Raw genomic sequence first — 23,144 nt, 5'->3', positions numbered from 1 at the left:
CAATCACGCAACGTGACGTGCCCGCCGATGGAAGTACCGCTAACTTCGAAAGAGATACATCAAATAATAATAATGATGATGATGGCGAAACGATGGGAATGATGACCCACCCCGCTGCTTACAAAGTGAGATCAGCGCGAAATTTGAGATCGGCACGGCGGTAGACCGGTTATTTTCATGCCGCAGTGTTCGTGGGCGGATAAATTGAACCGTGTTTCCTGTGAACGCTAAATTTTCAGGGGTGCACAGCGATGTGGTGGGGGGGGGGGGGCTGCGTAGAGTAACGAGCATCGGGGAGGTAATTCTTATTCCTATTTTGCCTTCTCCCACCCAGCATTAGTCTGCCATACAGCCTCCTCTGGCTACAGTGCCGAGGCCATCACTCACAAGAGGTTCAGTTACAAAAAAAGAGATGAAAAAAAAGCGGTAAAGGTGCGGCCCTGCAAATTGCCCTCTCACGCCACCGCCGCTGGAAGGGAATATCCCCTCCACTTGAGACGGTTTAGAGGTCCCCCGTCCATAGGGGGGGTATTTTTTGGCCTACTCTTCCACGCTGGCCGGTCAGTCTTGGGAGAGGAGGGGGCAGGGGAGCCTGGTTTTGACCGCCGCCGCCAGCACTGTGTCACGTGCTTGAGAGGTCCTCTTCGGTAAATTTGGAGCTTCCGTGACTGCAGAAACGACCTCTCTCTTTCTGCCGATACGTGTTCTCTCTATGTGTGTCTTTGTGATGTCTGTCTGCTTGTGTGTCTGTCTATAGTTTTCTGGTTAGATTTTTGTTGCTATTTCTTTTATACCTGATGATGATTGCTTGTGTTGCAATCGAAACGTCGTAGTATGCTATTATTTAATTTATTATTTTATCTTTATACGTGACTTAACCGAAAGAACCAAAGAATAAGGTCCTCTAGTTTGCCTCGACTACTCAGGATGCTCATATCAAGACTTTCCCATATAGCCCCAACGCAACCATCTATCGTGGTCACCCATTCCTCATCCCCTCGCCCCCCGCCCCACTGCCATCGAGATCGTTCTCGCTCATGCCGTGTTTTTTAATTATGTTAAGCGCCTTGATCGATGGCGTTCCATAAATACAGGCAAATCTCCAGCCCTGCGGTTGTTTCTTCGCGCCGCTACTGGCAGGACCCGAGCGGGTACTTTGGCCAACTCGTTTACGCTGCCCAGAGGTTATGAGGCGTGACTACCTCCACTCGCTAACACCCCCCACGTGACCACTCTAACACCCCCCACGTGACCACCTCCACTCACTAACACCCCCCACGTGACCACCTCCACTCGCTAACACCCCCCACGTGACCACTCTAACACCCCACCCCCACCCCGCACACAACCTGGTGGTCGGCCGCGGTGTCGACCATTTCCACTGCCGGGTGGACGGAAGAAGAAATGGGAAGAAGTCACAATCACATCATTAGACCTCCTTTGCCAGTACCAAAGTATAGTAATAGGGGTTTTTCCCCCTTTTTTCTGGCAACAAAACTGAAACCTCTCTGGTCTAGCACCAATTGAGTCGAGGCCCGAAAGAAAGCGGTCTCTGGTGTGGACCAATCAGTTTCAAGGACAATGCATATGTTATCAAAGTGTGTTGTTTGTTTGCATTTTGACCACAGGCATTGTGGTTAATGCAGACAGGATTCCGTGTAAAAAGGTTTCAGTTTTGTTGCCAGAAAAAAGGGGAAAACCCTATTATTAAGTCACAATTACGTCGCGTGCCTGGCCAAAAAAGAACGGAGGACCATGAAAGAGAGATTAACAATCACAGCAAACGCCAGAGATCACGCCCCCACCCCCCACCACCTCACCGTTCACGGGAGAGACCGGTACCGAAAGTGCAAAGTGGCCGTGTAAGGACACTCGTTGCAAACTGCCGCAACGGGAGGTCCAAATCGAACCGGCGACGTCGCGATCGGCAAGTCCCAGGGCGCTCGCCGTCCCTTGGCTTGCCGGTGTATTGAGGATATTTCTCACAAATGCTCGCTTCACCTGAGCAACGGAACAAAAGCGGCCCATCGCAACGGGTTTCTTTGTCACCTCCCCTAGGGCACGTTATGATCTTCGGCAAAAAAGGAGGGAGGGCGGGGAGGGGGGTGATACAACGGCACGCATATAATGAGCATAGAAGCGAGAGGATTCTTCAAGGGAGGGGAAAAACGCAACGAGGGAAATGTCACCTTGAGATGCGCCGTGCAACGGGCGCGGTTCGGAGTGCACGAGCCGAGCGCCATTTTTCTTTTTGTTGCACGCGGCCAAAAGATTTCGCGCGGCCACTGCGCGTGACCCCGTCTCCCCGGCGCGGCAATGTCACACGTGGCCGCGACGGCAATTAGACAACGATGCTCAGTGGGTTTTGGCGCTGATAGATACCGCCAGAAGCGGACAAGCGTCGAATTAATGTCTCCTTTTTTTTAAAAGTCTGGCGCGCCTGCGTTTTGCTTCCATTAACAATTAAGGAGTTGCGATTAATTACGTGCCAAAGCGCAAATTCTCCTTGCTAAATTGGATTCAGGGTTAATTAAAATTGTTGTGGCGCGGGTGGGTTTTGCTCTCCCAAGCAAAGTGGGGGGACTGTGGGAGGGCTGGGGGTAGTTAGGGGGGGGGGGGGCACGCTTTGCCGTGACTTCTGCAGTCGCCCGAGGTCACCACCCCCTGGCCTACGCGTCGTCTTCGTCGTCTTCGGCCACGTGGGTGTCTCACCCCCCCCCCCGCCGCCGATTTGAAAACGAAGAAGCGCCGTCTGTTGAAGGGTCTCTCTCCCGTTCACTAAGCCCGCGACAACAACGACGACAACGACACTCGGATGAAGCGCCGTCAGGAAGGTGAAGCGAAGGCACCAGCCCTGCAAGTGGCTTTTTCAAGCCTCCCCTCTCCCCTACCGAGGGGGTGGGAAGCGATTGAGAGCACCTCGAGGTGGGGTTAATTTGGCCAAATTTCCCATGCTGCTGGCCAGACGCCTTGGAAGAGTGACGAATTGGCACGTTCTGTTGACGTGACAACCCTTACTAGTTGGCTGTGTCGGGTGGTGGCGGGTTTTGACGACACGTTCATATGTTTACGCGATCTAACGCAACAACCTCTATTATGGATGATATTGGTCGCGAAAGCCTACAACGCCTTGGAAGAGGTGGAGAGTGCACACAACTTCGCCACCCTACCGCGCATCGTGCGACCTTCCCATCGACGAACTGCGGGCGTGTGCACTCTTTTATACTGCCGGATGGACAGAGACGAGAGGGGAGGGGGTGGGTGCGTTTTTTTTTAAATGTAAAAAAAATTCTAAAATGATAAATCAAAAAAATCTCAATAGTCGCCCGCAGCTAACGAAGAAAAACTCTAGGGTCACGCGGAGCGGAGGGGGAGAGATCCTCATCAATCGCAAAAAAAAGGATCCTCATTACTAGTCATCCCGCGAGTTGTAAAAGCGATACTCGGGTTGGTGTACATATGAAACGCGGCGTTCTCCCCCCCCCCACGCCTGCTGTCCCCATTCTCTATGAAGCCATTGATATATAATTCATGGCTCATGCCGGCAGCACCAACACCCCCCCAACGCTACCCCCTACCCCACACCTTCGCCTTCATGCTCCAACACGTTTATTAGAAACCCCTCCCCCACGGCACATCTCAATCTCCGGCAGCGATTGCTCTTCGGCAAAACATTTTAGAGAGAAAAAAAATCTCCAAATGCTTGCCGAGTTGTCTTTAATGAGCCATGCAAAGTACCCGCACCACGCCAACGGCATATGCCGCTCCACTATCTTAACAATCTGCCCACACAAGTTGACTCGGGCCGCTGTAATTATATTTGTACAGGACTTTGAAAATTCCATTTGGGAAGGCAGCCGAGGTTCGGAGATGGTCGAGTTTGAAGCTTGGGACAATTAATTTGTGGGTGCCGCTCGGTTTTGGTGTGAAATTTAAAATCCGCGCGAGTTTGAAATCCAAAACGGATCAGAAACCGCCACTCTGATGTGGTGTTGTTTTTATTCTTCTTCCCCTTTAATATCTGGGCCGGATACTGCCCTCGTGTTCATTATTACTGTTATTGCTACTCCACTGAAATTACATGAATTCGTGCATTTACTGTACTTAATCCACAGCAGCTTGTGCCATTGTGGTGGCAAATGCCTTCCTGTAAACGTTTAGTCTTGCAGATTAAATACTTTGTAAAAAAAAAACGATTAAACCACTTCAGGTTATTTATTTTTCAATATGCAATCTTGCATTAATGTACACATCTGTAGTGCCGCAAAAGCTTTGCGTTGTGAATTGAAATTTAAAAACAAATATAGCATCAGTCTAATAAATACTACAAATTATCTTCTGCTCATTGAGTCTATCGCGCTTGCTCTGTGTCTGGACCTAAGCTAATCACAGCAGAAATCGTTTCAACACACACAGCTCTGGACCAGTTTCAACCTTCTGCGGCTCAGTCAACAGAGTGGGGCGTGCTCAACAAACACACTGCTGGTTTACCAGACGTCTATTGGCGGGTTGCCTCTCTCTCTACACCATGGGGCATCAGCATTAAATAAATAATATTAAAAAACACTTTTTTTTAAACACGATTTTTTACAACTCCAGGAAGTGGCCCCGAAGCTTGCCATAACGTAAGGGACCGTGGCCAATTACAGCCAACGTCAGTTACCGAAACATAACATATAAAAAAGAATGTTTAAAAATATATTTGTTTATTTTTAATGATAGAATATAGTATTGTCATCCGTATGACATACGTATACCAAGTTTGCAGTCGATACCACATTGGGAAGTGGGTTAAAATTTAGTTACAAGATTTGAGGATACAACGACAACAACGACGACAATGACAACAAGAACAACAACAACAGACAGAGTGAGTTTAATGAAAGCGTGTAATAAAAACATGTTCATAAAACCTCTCCGAGTGGTGTATTGGAGGCATCCGTGGTTCTGAGTTATGTAACACGTGTTACTCACAACACTCCACAATAGCTCTCGGTTATGGTTCTACACAACACCAGGGCTAGTTTTGGTGTCCAGTCTCTCTATTCTCATCCTTTGCTTAGCTCGTCACATTACCAATTTTCCAAGCTTCTCGTACATATTGTAAGTCGTATATATGATGTAAGGCACAATATAACTAAACTTAAAAAAAAAAGTAGTTTAGTTTATGTGGCATATGCGAGGCATTGCCACTGTTCTGTGGAGAAGTGTGATATTGCATCGATACGCGTGAAGCTTTTAAACGCGCGCTTAATCTGGTTCAATGATTATAACCCGTTTAAAATTCAGCCACCGGATTTTTGTAACTGCAGTATAATTCCACGCACAAACTCTACACAATCCTTGGGACCAATGTCTCTCAAGTAACCAGCTCCAAGACCTCTCAAGTTGAAGAGAGATGACATCTCAGCCTGCTCTTCCCCGGCTCAGTTAATGACTTTCCCGTTAGAAATTCACGATTAAAAATGTATTTGGTGAAACGCACAGCCAACGGGGGTGTTTTGGTTGTTGTGAGCGATTGTTTTTTTTGTAAACTTCACGTGATGAAAAATGTTGTAAGTCTTGTTCCTTTTCTCTTTGATGTTTCACCATCACCATCATGAATCCGCCACGAACAAGCATTGTTCCTATTCGGTACATTCATACTTTGCTTTTAATTGCATCGTTCAGTTTTCCAAAAATCGCTCCAACCTGCCCTCGCCCACCTCTTTATTCATTCAGTTTGGGTCCCAGTCCCCCTTAAAACACAGTCCTAGGGTTTTCTTATATTTGACCGTAGAACTTACAGAAGGCTGCAACTATTGTTTTTTTTGTTTCGTTGTTCAATTGCACGCGAGCGCTACACCGTTCTTGTATTCTAGGTCCAACTTGCAAACGATAGTCTCGGTCTCAACGGCTCTCCAAATATAATCTCATAAATATGGACGCGCGTCAGTGGTTGCTAGGGATTACATCATGATAACTCCCACTACACCAGCCAATCAGCTGCCATGAAAGCAATCCTGATGCAATGTGGCTGTTGTTGTTGCATCAGGACTTGTGCAACATGGCCGTCATGACGTCATCACTCCGTACACATCAGCTGGGCTATGGCAAGCTGCATATTTGTTATTTTTTAAGTAACGCGAGTGTGATTTTGCGTTCGTTTATTTGTGCGAAAGTGTGACAGTGCATGTGCGTAATTGAGCGGGGAGCAGTCGTGTAGATGTTAGCGCACTGGGCTACAAACCCGGTGACGCGAGTTCTATTCCTGCTCCCGTAGGGGACTCGGAATTTGGACAAAACTTGGGCGTATGCAATTGCAATTTGCAAATGAAATTGATAGAATTGCATGAGGCATTCAGTACTCAGGTTCTAAATAAAGTTCACGTCTCCATATATAATGACTACGCTTTGCTAAACACGTTTCAATGGCATACACCAGCTCACTGCATTGCCGCAGAGTCCTTCTGTCTGTTAACTTAACCCATGGACTGAATTCCGTCCAATGCATTCAAGGGTCCGCCAAAACGATTTGAGCATCATGATTTTATAAATATTTGGCTACACTGAAAGCAAGGCTCCCGGTGAATTTTCCTAATGGCATGTCCAAATTGTTTTTTTAAATATATAAATTGCAGATATTCTCAATCGACCAATCGATGAAGAACTTAAAATGCCGTGTCGGTCATGAAGGTTTTTTTTTTAACCGTACTTCACCATGCCGGTTAGTTAGAGTTGGTGAAGGTGGGGCTAGGGCAGCACTGGTTCCTAATGTCACTTGCCACTGATGTTAGCCGTGACTGGGAGTCGAACGTGGGTCACCAAAGGTTCGTAACGCAGCCCGCTAACCACTGCACCACCTCACTATACATTGCAGACCTCAAATAGCTGGGAAAAATACAGAGTAAATTTTCTTCAGAGCAGGCAAAAACATAATAAAACAGTTAAAAGCTTCACAAAGTACAAAAAACAGACAAAATACGATCATAAAAGAGCGTGTGAAAACTAAATTAGGCCAAACATCAAAACGGTTGAAAGAATATACTTTGTATATCAAAACAACTGTTAATGCACACATATATTAACCGATTTCATACATTAAAATTAGTTATTTGTAGTTTTTCCACTCACCAAAGCGATTTTCCACTCATCTGATCACAGCTTTGAACCAATGGTGTAACTTCCTCGTTTCTATGTCAAGGCAGGGCCTACTCATAGGACACCCACTCTTTAACTTCCCACAAAGTGGTACCTTTTTATAAACCCTGGACGGATAATGGGTTGAACTGACCCAGACCTGGATTTGACCTTGCAACTTTCTGACTGGAAGGCCCACCACCTTGACCATATTACCATCCAATCAGATGATAATAACACAAAAGCGTTAAGAGTTAACAATAAATATGGTTCTGCTCTTAATCTGGCGAAATTCCAGCACTGAGAATTTTAAAAAAATATGACTGCCATGCAATGAACACTCCTCTTCAGGGCAGAGAGGGTGGGTGATTGTTGTCCTCTACTGTGTAGACCAGAGGTCGCTTGGAGGGCAATCTCAGAGGTAGTTCTGTGACATCCACTTCAAGGGGGCGCCTTTCTCTAACACGAAGGGTTGCACTTGTTTTAAATCATGCAATGATGCTGATATTTTAAATCGGGACAAAGGGAAAAATATAAATGATAAAAATGTGCGTTCAGTATATATGAGCACAGGCGTGCAGTTCATACACAGATACACCAAAAAAAACATAAATATTAACACAAACACGCATAAGGACAAACCGCTGTGGTCAGCGTTGATAAATATGTATATTATTAATTATTCAAAACCGCGTCTATCTTGAAAAAGAGACTTCTGGTCTCACCGGGCTTGTACCTGGTTATAAATAAGGGCCATCTATCTCCCACTGCACTCTAACATTGTAACCAATGGGTGAATAATAGCCTCACTGCAGCGATGGCAGAGATGATGAACCAAACGCAGTAAATACATGTACAGCCTCTTTGTCAAAACTGTCAGGATGAGGATCCCACTTCTCTTCCACCCCCTCCTCTTCTCCCCCCCCCCCCCTCTCCTCTTCTCCCCACCCTCCACAAATGCCGTGTGGCTCATGGGGATAATTTGACCATAATTGAAAACGGCGGGGAGCGTCGACATGGGAGCAAAGAAGTACAGTACAACAAAGGGTTTTGTCCGCACTGCCCCGAAGCCACCTAGGCATGCCAAGGTGTTCTCCCAATGAAGCGGCGTCCGGGCACAACCCCGCTTATCTGGCAAGATCTGTTGAGATCAACGGCATTCCAAGTGATCTAGTCATAGGCAACCGCAGTATACGCGTGCAGTGTTACGAAATCTGGGGGAGCGGCAGTGCAGTGGTTAGCGCACTTTGCTATGAACCCGGCTAACATCACTGGCCAGAAGTGGTGAAGTATGGTTGAATGACCTCCATGAATTACATGGTGCGGGTAGGCCTTCATCCAGCTGTGCTACCATACAAGATTATGATTGATCATTTCGGGTTATTTGCCAAGTGCATGTTAAGCTTTTTGCTGTCCTTCCCCTGCACCTCCGATTAGCACAGTTGGCTATGTACGATACAAGGCGTCTGAGTGCACGGCCACCATGGAGATGGAGCGGAGAAATCAGTTCGTGTGCAGGAGTCACGTGGATTGTTAGATCGTAGCACCGCCCGAGATGATGACAGTTTGCAGATGCCTTGATTCAGCAATGGATAGCTCATGATGATGATGATCAATATGACATCACATGGATGAAAACAAAGTGTCATTGGGATCCAATCGTGGGAGCCTTGGGCATATGAATGGATCAACGATGATCAAGCCTAAAAATCCCAATTTCCATTTGGCGTTACACCGATATAAATGATTGCAGGTCGTAACAACAGCAGCGGCCACAGGCTGCAAGAGAAACACGACTGTGTGGCGACACACGCATGCGTACGCACATTGCTCCATTACCATGTGATTTAATTAGCAGTACAGCATATTCATGAGCATTAATTTCATTCTCCATTTTATTTGTTTAATTCAACACGCGAGATTGTGGAATTTAATTATGTCCTTATGGGAGCGTCATTTGCAGCGATGCTTGACATTTGAATTTCGACGTTAATACGTGCCGTATATTTGCACATCCGTGCATCCATACTTGATTAGATATCACGACATACTTTATCATGCTCCTGCGGAGAGTGGAGGCAGAATGGTCACCATAGCTCCCTTTGCTATGAACCCGATGATCCAAGTAAAATTCGTGGCCATGGCTACGTCAGTGGCGCCTGATCCCTGAACGAGTCCTACTCAACCCCTCTCTCGCCTTCGCTAACTCACGCTGACCGGCGTGATAAAGTATGGCCAGGCAACCACGAGTGAAATTGCACGGGAGGATATCCAACCGCTGATTGACAAAGGGCTTGAACAATATCGTAATTACAGTATTTCACACACTCTGCATAATACATGCGTAATTATATGGATACGTTTCGCACGTGCATACAAAGTGATGGGTGCCACGGTGGCTAAATGTTATCTGCCTCGCCTGGTATGCAGGAGGTCGTGGGTTCAATCCCACACCCCGACCGCCTGCTGTGTGTATATTTAGAGTTTGCATGTTCTCCCCGTGGTCGCGTGGATTTTTCTCGACCATCGTCCCATCTCGCGCTCACTCTCCTAAGCCGCGTGCGTTCTATAATCCGCGCATTCCTCTTTTGCGCCTCGCAATGCATAAACACAAGCGTGCAACTCTCCAAGGTTTCTCTGCGATTCAGACGCACGTGTTTATTCGCTGTAGACATCGTCGCCCCCTGTCCAAGTCCCCTCTCCCCTTTGCCTCTCACCGTTCCTGAACATTGCAGCAGTTAAATTTCGATTTAAAGCTTTCGTGACTGCAGGGATTCATCTTCTTGGTTCTTTCGGCAAAGTCACGTAGAAGGGAAATAATAAAATAAGAAAAATAAAACATAAATAATTCTCACGACGTTTCGGCCACAACGCAAGCAGCCGTCCTCAGGTGAAGAACAGGTCTGTCGGAAAGACAGCGTCTGAATGACAGACCTGTTCTTCACCCGAGGACGGCTGCTTACGTTGTGGCCGAAACGTCGTGAGAATGATTTTATTATGTTTTATTTTTATTATTTTATTATTTCCCTTCTACGTGACTTTACCGAAAGAACCAAGCAGATTGCAGCAGTTTTGATTCCCTCTGCGTGTTTGTTCTTCCGGTCGCACGGACGGATGGCTTAATTGTGAAACCATGCCAAGTATGTGGATTCACCAGATGTTTACATGTCGGGGCAACGCCACGTAAGGGTCGCCGCTCGAAAGGCCGTCCCCCCGTTCGGGTGTTGTCAAGACGCGTCAAACGCGGGGGGACACGGAGAACAGGCGAGGATCGTGTGTGACTGTGTGTCTGTAGTGTGCGTGTGTGGGGGGAGCGGTGGTGCAGCGGTTAGCGCTACGCTGCGCTATGAACCTGGCGACCCGGGTTCGATTCCCGCTCACGGCCAACACCGGTGACGATTATCTGAACCGGTCCTGGGCCTCCCCTAGGTCAACTCAGCCTGAAATGAGTACCTGGTGCGGTGTGTAACATCGCCACTGGGGAGACAAAGGCGGTCGGGCATGGTGCTGGCCCACCCACTCCCTCGTGTACCGTTTCCGGCCTTCATAGGTGCTCGCAACCAGCACTTGCCCCTACAGTCTGTTAAGGCTATACGGGGGATCTTTGTCTTTATCTTTGTGTGGGGGGTGGGGGTAGCGGTTAGCGCGTTGCGCTACGAACCCGGCTACCCGAGTTCCATTCCCGCTCACAGCCACCAACAACAGTGGCGATTATCTGAACTGGTCTTGGACCTCACCTAGGTCGACTCAGCCTCAAATGAGTACCTAGTGCAATGTGTAAACATAACCACTCGGGATACAAAGGCGGTCGGGAGTAGTGCTGGCCACCCCCACCCCCTTGTGTGCCATTCCGGACCATGATAGGTGCTGCTCGCTGACAACACCTACCCCAACAGTCTGTGCAGGCTATACGGGGGATTTTTGTCTTTGTTTCTTCTGGGGTTGCGAAGTCATGTGGTGGTGCAGGGGTGAGCTCACTCACTGCGCTATGAACCCCGCGACCTGACTTTGATTGCCGGTAACGGATAACATCAGTGGCGAGCGAGAGATATGCGAACCAGCCACACCGTACGCACTCCCCACCCAACACACTAATCTTATCGGAGGGCAATACCTTACCGTGGTGGTGGTGGTCATTAGGCTAAACATTATGCACTGCAGCCTTAATTATGAATGCCAGTGAGTGTTGTTTTTAAAGTAGATTACACCCCATTTCATGCCTCTTAAATTTCAAATTGATGTGTGCAGCAGGGTGAGATCCATTTACAGATGCCCCACCAAAAACAGCGAGGATTTCTCGGAGAAAAGCAACGTTTCATTTCAAAGTCTCCCTCCGCACCTCTCCCAACCAATCAATCTAAGTGCGTCGTATGAAAAGTTTGAACGCTGTCGCCTGTAGCACACGGAGCCATCGCGGTCACAATAATCAATCCCCTGTGGAGAAGTCACGAGGGTCATGATCATTATCAGTGGGGTATCTATAAATGGATCGCTCTGCACTGGTGTTTTTTTTCTACAGCCACTCTACATTTGATTAACCAGAACTCTGCTCAAAATTACTCGCTCACAATGGGCTTTCAACTGGCTTCAAATAAAGGTTATCTGTCACTGTGGAAACATTGAATGCTATTTAAATGAGTAATCACTCCGGTATAACACATCACAAACACAAAAGGTTATCCTTAATATGACCCTACGAAAAACAATATTCAAGCACGCGTTCACAATAGCACTTCGACTCGGAACAGACTGTGCCGTTTTTGCACAGAGCCAAGGGAGCAGGGATGGCACTCACCACCGATGTTAGCCTGGGTCGTGTATCAAACTCAGATGGCCGGGTTCATAGGCGCCAGTGTCACTCAAACTGCACCACTGCTGCGCTCAGCAATGATACACTGGCTGCAAATGAAGATGAGAAGCTGAGAGGCTGTTTCAATATTCACAAGGGCAACAATCTGGACAAGAGAGAGTCAGTGTGTGGGTACAACGACGATAACGTTACATCTTTATCGTTCAACGACGCCGTGTCAGTGATGAGGGTTGTTTGACAATACTTCGTCAAGCTGGTCAGCGCGGGTTGTGGATGGATCCCCAGGGTCTCGAGTACTGAACAGCTTTGGGATATTCTATAAATTGCGCACACCAAGATTCGTCTCAATTTCGAGCCGCTCCAGGATTTACGCAAGGGGGTATAAGCTTACATTACCTCAGCAGTATTCGTACCTCCGATTGGCACGGTTGGCTACGCGCGGTGCGACATAAATTCAACATACGTACGTACCTACGCACAAAACCACTCGGAGACAAATGCACACAGTTATACGTTCTCACAAACACACCAAAAACTCACAAAACACACGTGTGTACAATAACAGACACGCACAGCCAAAAACAGCCAAAAAAACGATCACCCAAATAGGCTTTTAACAATACTGTTAAAAGGCTAACAACCACACATACAAACTCTCACATGCAAATGAAGATATTCCCACGCTGAGGAACACTCTTACACATGCATAAGTGCACTCTCACTTACACTCGCACAAATAAATGCACGCAAAATCACAAACACATTACTTAAGAAAACATTCATAACATAAACATACACGTGACATCAGCCACAGTCCGGTTGAAGTGCACGGAGCAATGACGTCACGGCTGCCATGTTCCATGCTGTTTGTTCTCCTGGCAGCCGATTGGCTGGTGTACCCGGAGCGATGACATAGTCCTCTAGCAACCACTGATGTGAGTGCTCATCTTTACAATTTCGCTGGGCTGCGCACAGATACTATGTTTCACACTATGCAGTTTTGGAGCACATGCAAATTGCTGCCTGGTAGAATTTATGCAGTTTCCCTGTACAGAGACTCCTCTACTTACGAACACTCGACTTATATACTTTTAGAGATACGAACAAACCTGTCCATATGTCCAGTTGCTCGGACCGAGAGTCGTAAGTTCAACCGCCGCACAATAGATAGCGGTGGTGACATCTACATCTGCAGAACGTGAAGAACCAGTGACATCTACATCTACAGGAGATATTACAACTTTTAAAGCCATTTCCCGTGTTTAGTGTACATGCCGTACAGCATGTTTGGAATAAGTTGGACTTACGAATAAGTTGGACTTACCAACAAATCGACTTACGAACAGAACTCTTTGAACCTGACTCGTTCGTAAGTATAAGAGTCCCTGTCCTTGGGCCCAAGCACGATATGTTTTTGCCATCTCTCGTCACTGATGTTTTCCGTGCTCGGATATAGAACAAGTCGTATTGCTGGGTTTAAAGCGCAGTTGTGCGAACCAACCAATCACTCAAGACGGTTCCACGGTACACACATGAAGCAATACAACACGTGCGGTAAATAGGTGAAATTTCAACATTCACAGCAACGTTTATGAACGAGGAGTCTTAGCTTCAAGGCCGAGCAAATTGGCATCACTACATTATTAACTGCTGAACCGAACACTGCAAGTGTATACCATAAATACAGCTCTGTGCTGCAATAACCTCGAGACACAATGTACGTACAAACAGCAGGTTAGACGTCCGATTGATGTATACACGGACAAATAGCCACAATCCAGCTTGATAGCTACGGCACGTGTACTTACAAGACTCACAATAGAGAACACAGATCCACACACACACGCGCACTGTTGGGGCCTAAGCGCTGTTGGCGAGCACGTGTCAACGTGAAAGCCGACGAAACACGCACGTGGGGGGGGGGGGGCAGTGTTGTGGACGGAACCACGCCCAGACGTCTTTGTCTCCCCAGTGCTGAGATGTAACACACCGCGCACCCAGGTTTCAAACGGAGTTCGACCTCACGTGAGGGTCCAAGGACCCGCTGTGACCTCGCCGAGCGGGTCAACGTTCATGGCTCTTACGGTCGGTCGGGTTACTTGGAGGGCAGCATTAGCACCATCACTCACGTTCACAACCACCCACGCACACAGAAGAAGTACTGCGCTAATACGCATCCACCACATAGCAGTAAGGGGCCGTCCATAAATGACGTCACGCACCTAGTGGGGGGGGGGGTCAGACGTTTGTGACGATGTGTGACGAGGGGGGGGGGGGTTTGAGAAATGTGACGTCACATCAAAATGCGCAACTTTAAATGAATATAGACAACACGTTCTACTTAATTAGAATATACTTTTTGATAAATGTTTTCTCCTACAACTATCAGAGTGCATCGCCACATTAAATACGCACTATAATGACAATAGTTTAAAGCGATTTTAAGCATGTTTTATTTTTTTTGTGGAAGGGGGCAGAGCTTTGTGACGTCATATTTGAGGGGGGCTCTGACTTTTCGTGACGCCGTGTGACGATGGGGGGGGGGGGGGGTCAAAAAACCCCTTTGGTTCTCAATCGCAAACAATTTTTATTAATGTTAATAAATACATAGGTTTGATGAAACAAAGCCAGTTCCTACTTAATTCGTGTTTTCTATTATTTACCTTCTAACAACAAATCTGGCCATGTCCTCGCACTCCCAGAAAGGGCATCTCGCACCCCCTGGGGATGCGAGCACCCAGGGTGAAGAAGCCACTGGCTGAGAGGGAACTCTAAAGAGCACATCTGGAGGGTATATTGGTCTACTCTTTCATTGTCGGACAATTATTTTTGGGACGAGTGAGAGTACCCACGCTTTACCCCACCAACCAAACGCGACACCGCCTTTCGATTGTGCGCGTGTACCGACCTCCAGCGCTGGGAGGATTGCGCGTTGGCGACAGGGAAACGTGGATGACGAAAATCCCAAAACCTACACCGCACACTGCCGCGCCCGGAGATGGAAATCCAACCGGCGACATTTGGGATTGCAATTCCAGCGATTTAAGCATCGGTAAGGCCACTGCGACGGTGTGGCATCTGTGGGGTCAATGGTTTAAAATGCCCCCCCCCCCGGGGTAGAAGGGATATGTGTGTGTATTTTTTTTGAGTGTACTTATCGAAACTAACCCCGTGTAACAAAGAGCGCTCGCTCGCTGGCGGATTTAGCCGAACGAGCATCGGGCCCCAAAGCCGGCGACGTTTAGACAGCGAACCCGCCTAATAAGGGGCCGTCCATAAATGACGTCACGCGATTTTGGACGATTTTTGACCCCCCCCCCCCCCCCCATCGTCACAAAAAGTCAGACCCCCACCCTCAAATATGACGTCACAAAGCTCTGCCCCCCCCCCCCAAATAAAACATGCTTCAAATCGCTTTAAACTATTGTCATTGTAGTGCGTATTTAATGTGGCGCTGCACTCTGATGTTGTAGGAGAAAACATTTATAAAAAAAAGTCTATTTAATTACGTGTTGTCTATAGTTATTTAAAGTTGCGCATTTTGATGTGACGTCACATTTCTCAAACCCCCCCCCCCACTCGTCACACATCGTCACGAATGTCTGACCCCCCCCCCCTAGGTGCGTGACGTCATTTATGGACGGCCCCTAACTGCTGTAAGGGCGGACAACTGTGTCCATAGCAAAACACGTGGGGGGGGGGGGGGGGTCCGTGTGGATATCGTAACAATGCGTGGGCTTTGACATCTTACTCGTTGGTATTAAACTCCAGCCCACCTCTCCCTGCAAGACTGGGTGAGCTCAGCGTGCGTCCAATGTCACGCACAGGACCAAGGACCCATTGCCCGAAACGTCTGCCTATTGTGTTTTCCTTTGAAGGCAGTGTTCATTGACACGTGCGTGGAGGTTGTTGTTGTTGTTTGCTGTACGAGTAGTCCAACTTCTTCTCCTCTGTTGGCGTACGTAGTCAGACACGCCACTTGCACTGCGCCTTCTCGCACTGGTTCGCGAACGCTTTACGCTTCCAACTCATTTAAAATCCCGGGTTCGATTCCCTGCCACGGCTATAACACGTCGTGAGCGGCGCGTGGAGATCGCGTGACACGTGTCCCTTTACCCACCAGCCCTTTCCATTGGCAACTTGCACCCAACCGGCGTGGTGAAGCATGACCAAACAACCGCTCCGACCCGACTCAGCGTGGGTAGCAGTAGTAGAGCTTCGTCTAGCAGTGCATTCACAAACGGCTGTAAGTGACCGCATTACTTGTGCAGCTTTACACGAACGCGCATGTTAACTCTGCTGCACGTGCAGTATATGCAGTCTAGCTTAGCACACGCATTGCGCATTCGTCTCAGCACATATGCAGAGTTTTAAAAGAGCACTCGTCAGCCGGGATCTATCGTACTGCGATAGACTAAGGCCTCTGTGTCTCGCGCGATGCAAAACAAAGATGTAACAACTCCAGATTGAACAACTCCAGCGCACAAGCCGATTGTCGCCGCTCCATCTCCGCAGTGGATGTACCCCTCGGGTCTCCTGCGTCGCTTTATAAACTTGCATCGCTTAATATAGCCCCGACCCACCGTCGCTTCAGAGCCGAGCAATCATCTCTCTTAGAACCAGCCACCACCATAATCGATTGTAGGGGGCATCATCTCTCAGAAGCAGCCACCACCATAATCGATTACATGGGGAAATCATCTCTCAGAACCATCCACCACCATAATCGATTACATGGGGAAATCATCTCTCAAAACCAGCAACCACCATAATCGATTACATGGATAAATCATCTCTCAGAACCAGCCACCACCCTAATCGATTATAGGGGGCATCATCTCTTATATTCAGCAACCACCATAATCGATTACATGAGGAAATAATCTCTCAGAACCAGCCACCACCATAATCGATTACATGGGGAAATCATCTCTCAGAACCAGCCACCACCATAATCGATTGTAGGGGGGGGGGCATCATCTCTCAGAACCAGCCACCACCATAATCGATTACATGGGGATATAATCTCTCAGAACCAGCCATCACCATAATCGATTATAGGGGGCATCATTCAGCCACCACCATAATCGATTACATGGGGAAATCATCTCTCAGAACCAGCCACCACCATAATCGATTACATGAGGAAATCATCTCTCAGAACCAGCCATCACCATAATCGATTATCGCGTGCCGTCGTCTCTTGAGATCCAGCCGCCACCATCGCTGACTCCAGCGAACCATCATCATCTTTGCGCCACGTGTCCTGCCTCAACCCACGCCTCTCAACAACAGGAGGAGTCACCACGATGAGGCCAACTCGTTTGCTCTCCCGACTCATCATTACTACTGCTACTGCTGCTTCTCGTTCGTCCTCTGCACGCAACCCAATTCGTGTTTGCGCCCCTTTCCAGCGCTCTCACGTGGCGATGGAGCGAGTGGTAGAGACGCGGCGGCGCTGATACATATCAGGGCGTGGTGATAATACAAGAATGTAAAACACCATTGGAACCTCATTTGTCAGTAGAAAAAATATGAGAATTGTTTTTTTTTTACCCTTTTATCTGGCAACGACAAAAAAGGTGTCAGTTTTGTTGCCAGATAAAAGGGTAAAAAAACAATTATAAAGAATGTAAAACACAAATTAATAGGTTTTTGCATAACGTAATTGTAACTTAAGCGCCGTGATTACAGTTGTTGATGTTATCAAGGTGATGATAGCAATAATGGTTTGATAGTTACCGCAATGATAAACGATTGTCACGCACAAATAATTTAAAAACGAAACCGTTCACAACCGACAAAGCGTGGCACTTCAAACTTAAAACACGAAGACGATGACAATTTGACGACGGCGATGACAGCGGTAGTGTCAAGGAGCTTTGTTCAGCAATGATGATCAATAACCATTCACAGGACATCGATACCAAAGCACGCACAACGAACGCACGCGCCACATTAAAACTTCCACCGCCAACCACGCAACTCAACCCACGCACAGCGCGATGATGATGCTGCTGCTGCTGCTGCTGTTCAATGCTTTACGTGGGATCCTACTCGAGGAATTATTGTTGTTGTTAAAGTATCCTTGTGTCGGTGCGTTTGCGCGCGCCCCGGGGGAGCGATCAACTCACCTAGAAAACGAGACACTCCTCCGCCGCCCAGATGAATGACAATCCTGACCGCTGACAGCAGCATGAGTAAGCCCAGACAAGCCATGTAGTTTCTGGGGCCAAATTTGCCCACAAGCCACATGCTGCGCCAGAGCCGGCACAGCCCCTCGCATTGGATCGCGAGCGGCTTCTCGTGACGGTCATTCGTAAAATCCCTGTCGGTGGTGGCGGTGGCCGGACGGTTGTTCTCCTGCGGCTGTGTGGTTGACGCTACTCGTGTGTTGTTGTTGGTGATGATGATGATGGTGGGCTAAGGGGTTTGGGGTAGTCGCTTTGCCCAACGCCGCCGCGTTCACGGACAGGAAGCTCTCGTTCGATGTGCGTAGCCAGTCGAGTCCCGGGCGAGCGGCTGCTGCTGGTGATGATGTTGGTTCTGTTTCTGCAGCGAGCAAGCCAAGCCACTCGCTCCACATCTTCCCCCTCTCCACGCCGTCTCCGCCCACTGCCACCACCACCTCGTGTGTGCCTCGCAAGGAATCCTGCCAAGCTTCTCCCACACACACTCCCCCCCCCACACACACTCCTCCCCCCACACACACACACTCCTCCCCACACACACACACTCCTCCCCACACTCCCCACCCCCCAGAACTCTAGTTCGGCCACACCACTCCCCCAGTAACACCCACCCCACCACCATCACCACCACCACGTGCGGCTCTCGCTCTCTCTGCCCTGCCCTGCCTCCTGACATTTCCCACCCCGCATCCGCTACTTACTCAATCGCTCACCGACCGAACACCAAGAACCAGCTTACTCAACCAACTCGCTCATTGCCTCACTGACTCACTCGCTCGCTCGCTCGCTCACTCGCTCGCTCACTCACTCACTCGCTCACCGGCTCAATCACTCAATCACTCACTAGCTCACTCAATCACTCACTCACTCGCTCACTCAATCACTCACTCAATCACTCACTCGCTAGCTCACTCGCTCGCTCACTCACTCGCTCACCGGCTCAATCACTCGCTCACTCACTCACTCGCTCACTCATTCACTCAATCACTCACTCGCTCACTCACTCACTCGCTCACCGGCTCAATCACTCACTGATACGCTCACTTGTTTAACCAACTCATTCACTCACCACCGACTCACTCGGTAATCTACGCATTCGCCGACTCACCGACTGACCCGCTCATTCACCCACTAACCCACTCGCTAACCTGTTCACTCACCCATTCATCTTTTTCACGGACGGACCGACTTTGGTAATAACCTAAGCGCCAACTCACAAACCCACTCATTCACTCACTAACCCACCCGCTAACTTACTCATTCACTTACCGACCGACTCGCTGAGCAACTCGTGATGATTTATTCACTAATTGAGTCGCTCCTCTCTGATTCACTCACTCAACTCAACCATTGACCTATTCGCGAACCCACGTATTCACGAACAAATGCATTTACTCCTCGACTCAGCATCAACCCATTCCATCACTGACCCATTCACCCACCCGAGTAAGAGGCACGCTGCTACGCACTTTCTCCATAATTAAATCACTCGATGATTTACTCATTCACTCGTTAACTCATTCATTCACTCGCTCACGAGTTCACTCACGGACGCACTTCGCCACTCGCCCACAACGAATGTACTCACTCGCTTGCTGACTCCGTCACCCACACGCGCGGTGAGCGATGCTGCTTCACTCTCTGTCCTGGGATTCGTTTCTAATTTGCCTCGGCGGTCCCCTGCCTGTGTGTGAGTGTGTGAGGGTGGGTGGCTGTGTGTGAGTGTGTGTTTGTGAGTGTGTGGGTGTGTGGTGTGAGTGTGTAGGGTGTGTGTGAGGTCGACTCAGCCTGTGTTGGGGAGCGGTGGTGTAGCGGTTAGCGCGCTGCGCTGCGCTATGAACCCAGCGACACGGGTTCGATTCCCGCTCACGGCCAACATCAGTGACGATTATCTGAACAGGTCCCGGGCCTCCCCTAGGTCGACTCAGCCTCAAATGAGTACCTGGTGCGGTGTGTAAACATTGCCACTAGGGAGACAAAGGCGGTCGGGCGTGGTGCTGGCCACCCACCCCCTCGTGTGCCGTTCCGGCTTTATAGGTGCTCGCTAACAGCACTTGCCCCTACAGTCTGTTAAGGCTATACAGGGGATCTTTGTCTTGTGAGGGTGTGTGTGAGGGGGTGTGTGTGAGGGGGTGTGTGTGTAGGGTGAGGGTGTGTGTGAGTGTGTGTGAGTGTGTGTGTGAGGGTGTGTGTGTGTGAGGGTGTGTGTGTGTGTGAGTGTGTGTGTGAGGGTGTGTGTGTGTGTGAGTGTGTGTGTGAGGGTGTGTGTGTGTGTGAGTGTGTGTGTGAGGGTGTGTGTGAGTGTGTGTGTGAGGGTGTGTGAGGGTGTGTGTGAGTGTGTGTGAGGGTGTGTGTGAGTGTGTGTGAGAGTGTGTGTGAGGGTGTGTGTGATGGTGTGTGTGAGGGTGTGTGTGTGAGTGTGTGTGTGTGAGGGTGTGTGTGTGAGGGTGTGTGTGAGGGTGTGTGAGGGTGTGTGTGAGTGTGTGTGAGAGTGTGTGTGAGGGTGTGTGTGATGGTGTGTGTGAGGGTGTGTGTGTGAGGGTGTGTGTGAGGGTGTGTGTGAGTGGGGAGCGGTGGTGTAGCGGTTAGCGCGTTGCGCTACGAACCTGGCGACCCGAGTTCGAATCCCGCTCACGGCCAACAGCAGTGACGATTATCTGAACCGGTCCTGGGCCTCTCCTAGGTCGACTCAGCCTCAAATGAGTACCTGGTGCGGTGTATAAACATCGCCACTGGGGAGACAAAGGTGCCAGAGCGTGGTGCTGGCCACCCACCCCCTCGTGTACCGTTCCGGCCTTCATAGGTGCTCGCTAACAGCACTTGCCCCTACAGTCTGTTAAGGCTACACGGGGGATCTTTATCTTTGTGTGTGAGGAGCGGCAGTCTAGCTACTAGCGCGCTGCGCTACGACCCCGGTGACCCCCCGCTCACGGCAAACACCAGTGAAGATTATCTGAACCGGTCCTGGGCCTCCCCTAGGTCGACTCAGCCTCAAATGGTTCTGACCACCCCCTCGTGTGCCGTGTCGATACGCTCGCTAACAGCACTTGCCCCAACAGCCTGTTACAGGCTATACGGGAGATCTTTGTCTTTGGGGTGGGGGGGGGGTTATTTTCCGGAGCTCAGCTCTGGACAGCTCCAGAAAGAAGTTAAGCCTTGACTCGCCCATTCTCTCGCCCTGTTCCTCGTCTGCTCATCTCCCATGGGGGCTCAGCTGACAAAGACTCATTCCTACCCTCGCTGCGGTTTTGGTTTTCTGCCAGACAGTTGGTGCCCGTGCCGCGTGCGGAGAGGAACTGTTAAATTGGCGCTCTCTGCCACCCACGCTTTACCCCACCACACATGTAACCCACGCTTTACCCCACCACACGTGTAACCCACGCTTTACCCCACCACACATGTGACCCACGCTTTACCCCACCACACATGTAACCCACGCTTTACCCCACCACACATGTAACCCACGCTTTGCCCCACCACACATGTAACCCACGCTTTACCCCACCACACATGTGACCCACGCTTTACCCCACCACACATGTGACCCACGCTTTACCCCACCACACATGTGACCCACGCTTTACCCCACCACACATGTGACCCACGCTTTACCCCACCACACATGTGACCCACGCTTTACCCCACCACACATGCAACCCACGCTTTACCCCACCACACATGTGACCCACGCTTTACCCCACCACACGTGTAACCCACGCTTTACCCCACCACACATGTGACCCACGCTTTGCCCCACCACACATGTAACCCACGCTTTACCCCACCACACGTGTAACCCACGCTTTACCCCACCACACATGTGACCCACGCTTTACCCCACCACACATGTGACCCACGCTTTACCCCACCACACATGTGACCCACGCTTTACCCCACCACACATGTAACCCACGCTTTACCCCACCACACACGTAACCCACGCTTTACCCCACCACACATGTAACCCACGCGTTACCCCACCACACATGTGACCCACGCTTTACCCCACCACACATGTGACCCACGCGTTACCCCACCACACATGTAACCCACGCTTTACCCCACCACACATGTGACCCACGCGTTACCCCACCACACATGTAAGCCACTCTACTTAACTATGATAACTTCAAACTGCTCACATTAACACACACACACGCGCGTACCACGTTAGAGAGTAATAATTGGCCTTTAAAGTACGGGATGATCTAGATGTCTTGTGACCCCCCCACCTCCCCCATTTAATTCTGTAAAAACTTTATGTATTTTTAAAGTAAGGTTTATTTACAACAGAAATTAATATGCAAAGGTAAACAAACATATTGTTGGTTCTTTCGGTAAAGTCACGTAGAAGGGAAATAATAAAATAATAGTTGTATATTTTTTTGTAATAAATAATAAAATAATATTGGCATAATTTTTTACTTTTTTATTTCCCTTCTACGTGACTTTAATTCTAGACTTGAAGCTTTCGTGACTGCAAGGAATCATATTCTTAGGTGTTTTCGGTAAAGTCACGTAGGTAAAACATCAAAATTAATAAAAATAATAAAATAAAATAAAGATCACGACGTTGCCTCCGAAACGTCGTGATCTTTATTTTATTTTATTATTTTTATTATTTTGATTAATTTTGATGTTTTACCTACGTGACTTTACCGAAAATACCTAAGAATACGTGACTTTACCTAAAGAACCAAGAATATGAATCTCTGCAGTCACGAAAGCTTTAAATCAAAAAAAGTAAAGAAACATGTTTGGGGTCAATAAATTAGGGGTCACAAGACATCTGGACCTTCCTGTACTACGACTATGAGCAGTGATATATATCTGGGAGCCCACCCACCACGCCAACTCTCACTGACCAGAATAGTGAAGTATGGTCAATTTCCTCGTCCTCCGTGGAGTGTTAAAGGCATTCTTCCAATAGACGACTGACAAAGGGCTGACATTGTTATTCACGTATCGTTACAGGCCGCACTGTAAGCGATATTTAATGACCATTAAAATATTTACAACAAAAA

At 48.7% G+C, this 23,144-nt stretch overlaps 1 protein-coding gene across 1 annotated transcript in view; it reads right to left on the bottom strand.

The window, feature by feature from the left end:
- UST (uronyl 2-sulfotransferase) overlaps positions 1 to 18,571 on the bottom strand; it is a 131,972-nt gene extending 113,401 nt beyond the window's left edge. The window contains exon 1 of the mRNA XM_061570029.1: positions 18,064 to 18,571. Coding sequence (XP_061426013.1) covers positions 18,064 to 18,184 — 121 coding nt within the window. The 5' untranslated portion in view covers positions 18,185 to 18,571. The remainder of the gene's footprint in view (positions 1 to 18,063) is intronic.
- Between the last annotated feature and the right edge of the window lie 4,573 nt (positions 18,572 to 23,144).

This window comes from Lethenteron reissneri, chromosome 6 (assembly GCF_015708825.2).
Source record: "Lethenteron reissneri isolate LAM-NWPU_2019-01 chromosome 6, ASM1570882v1, whole genome shotgun sequence".
Classification (NCBI taxonomy): Eukaryota; Metazoa; Chordata; class Hyperoartia; order Petromyzontiformes; family Petromyzontidae; genus Lethenteron; species Lethenteron reissneri.
Note: the sequence above shows the minus strand (reverse complement) of the source record. Positions and strands in the feature narration are given on the sequence as shown.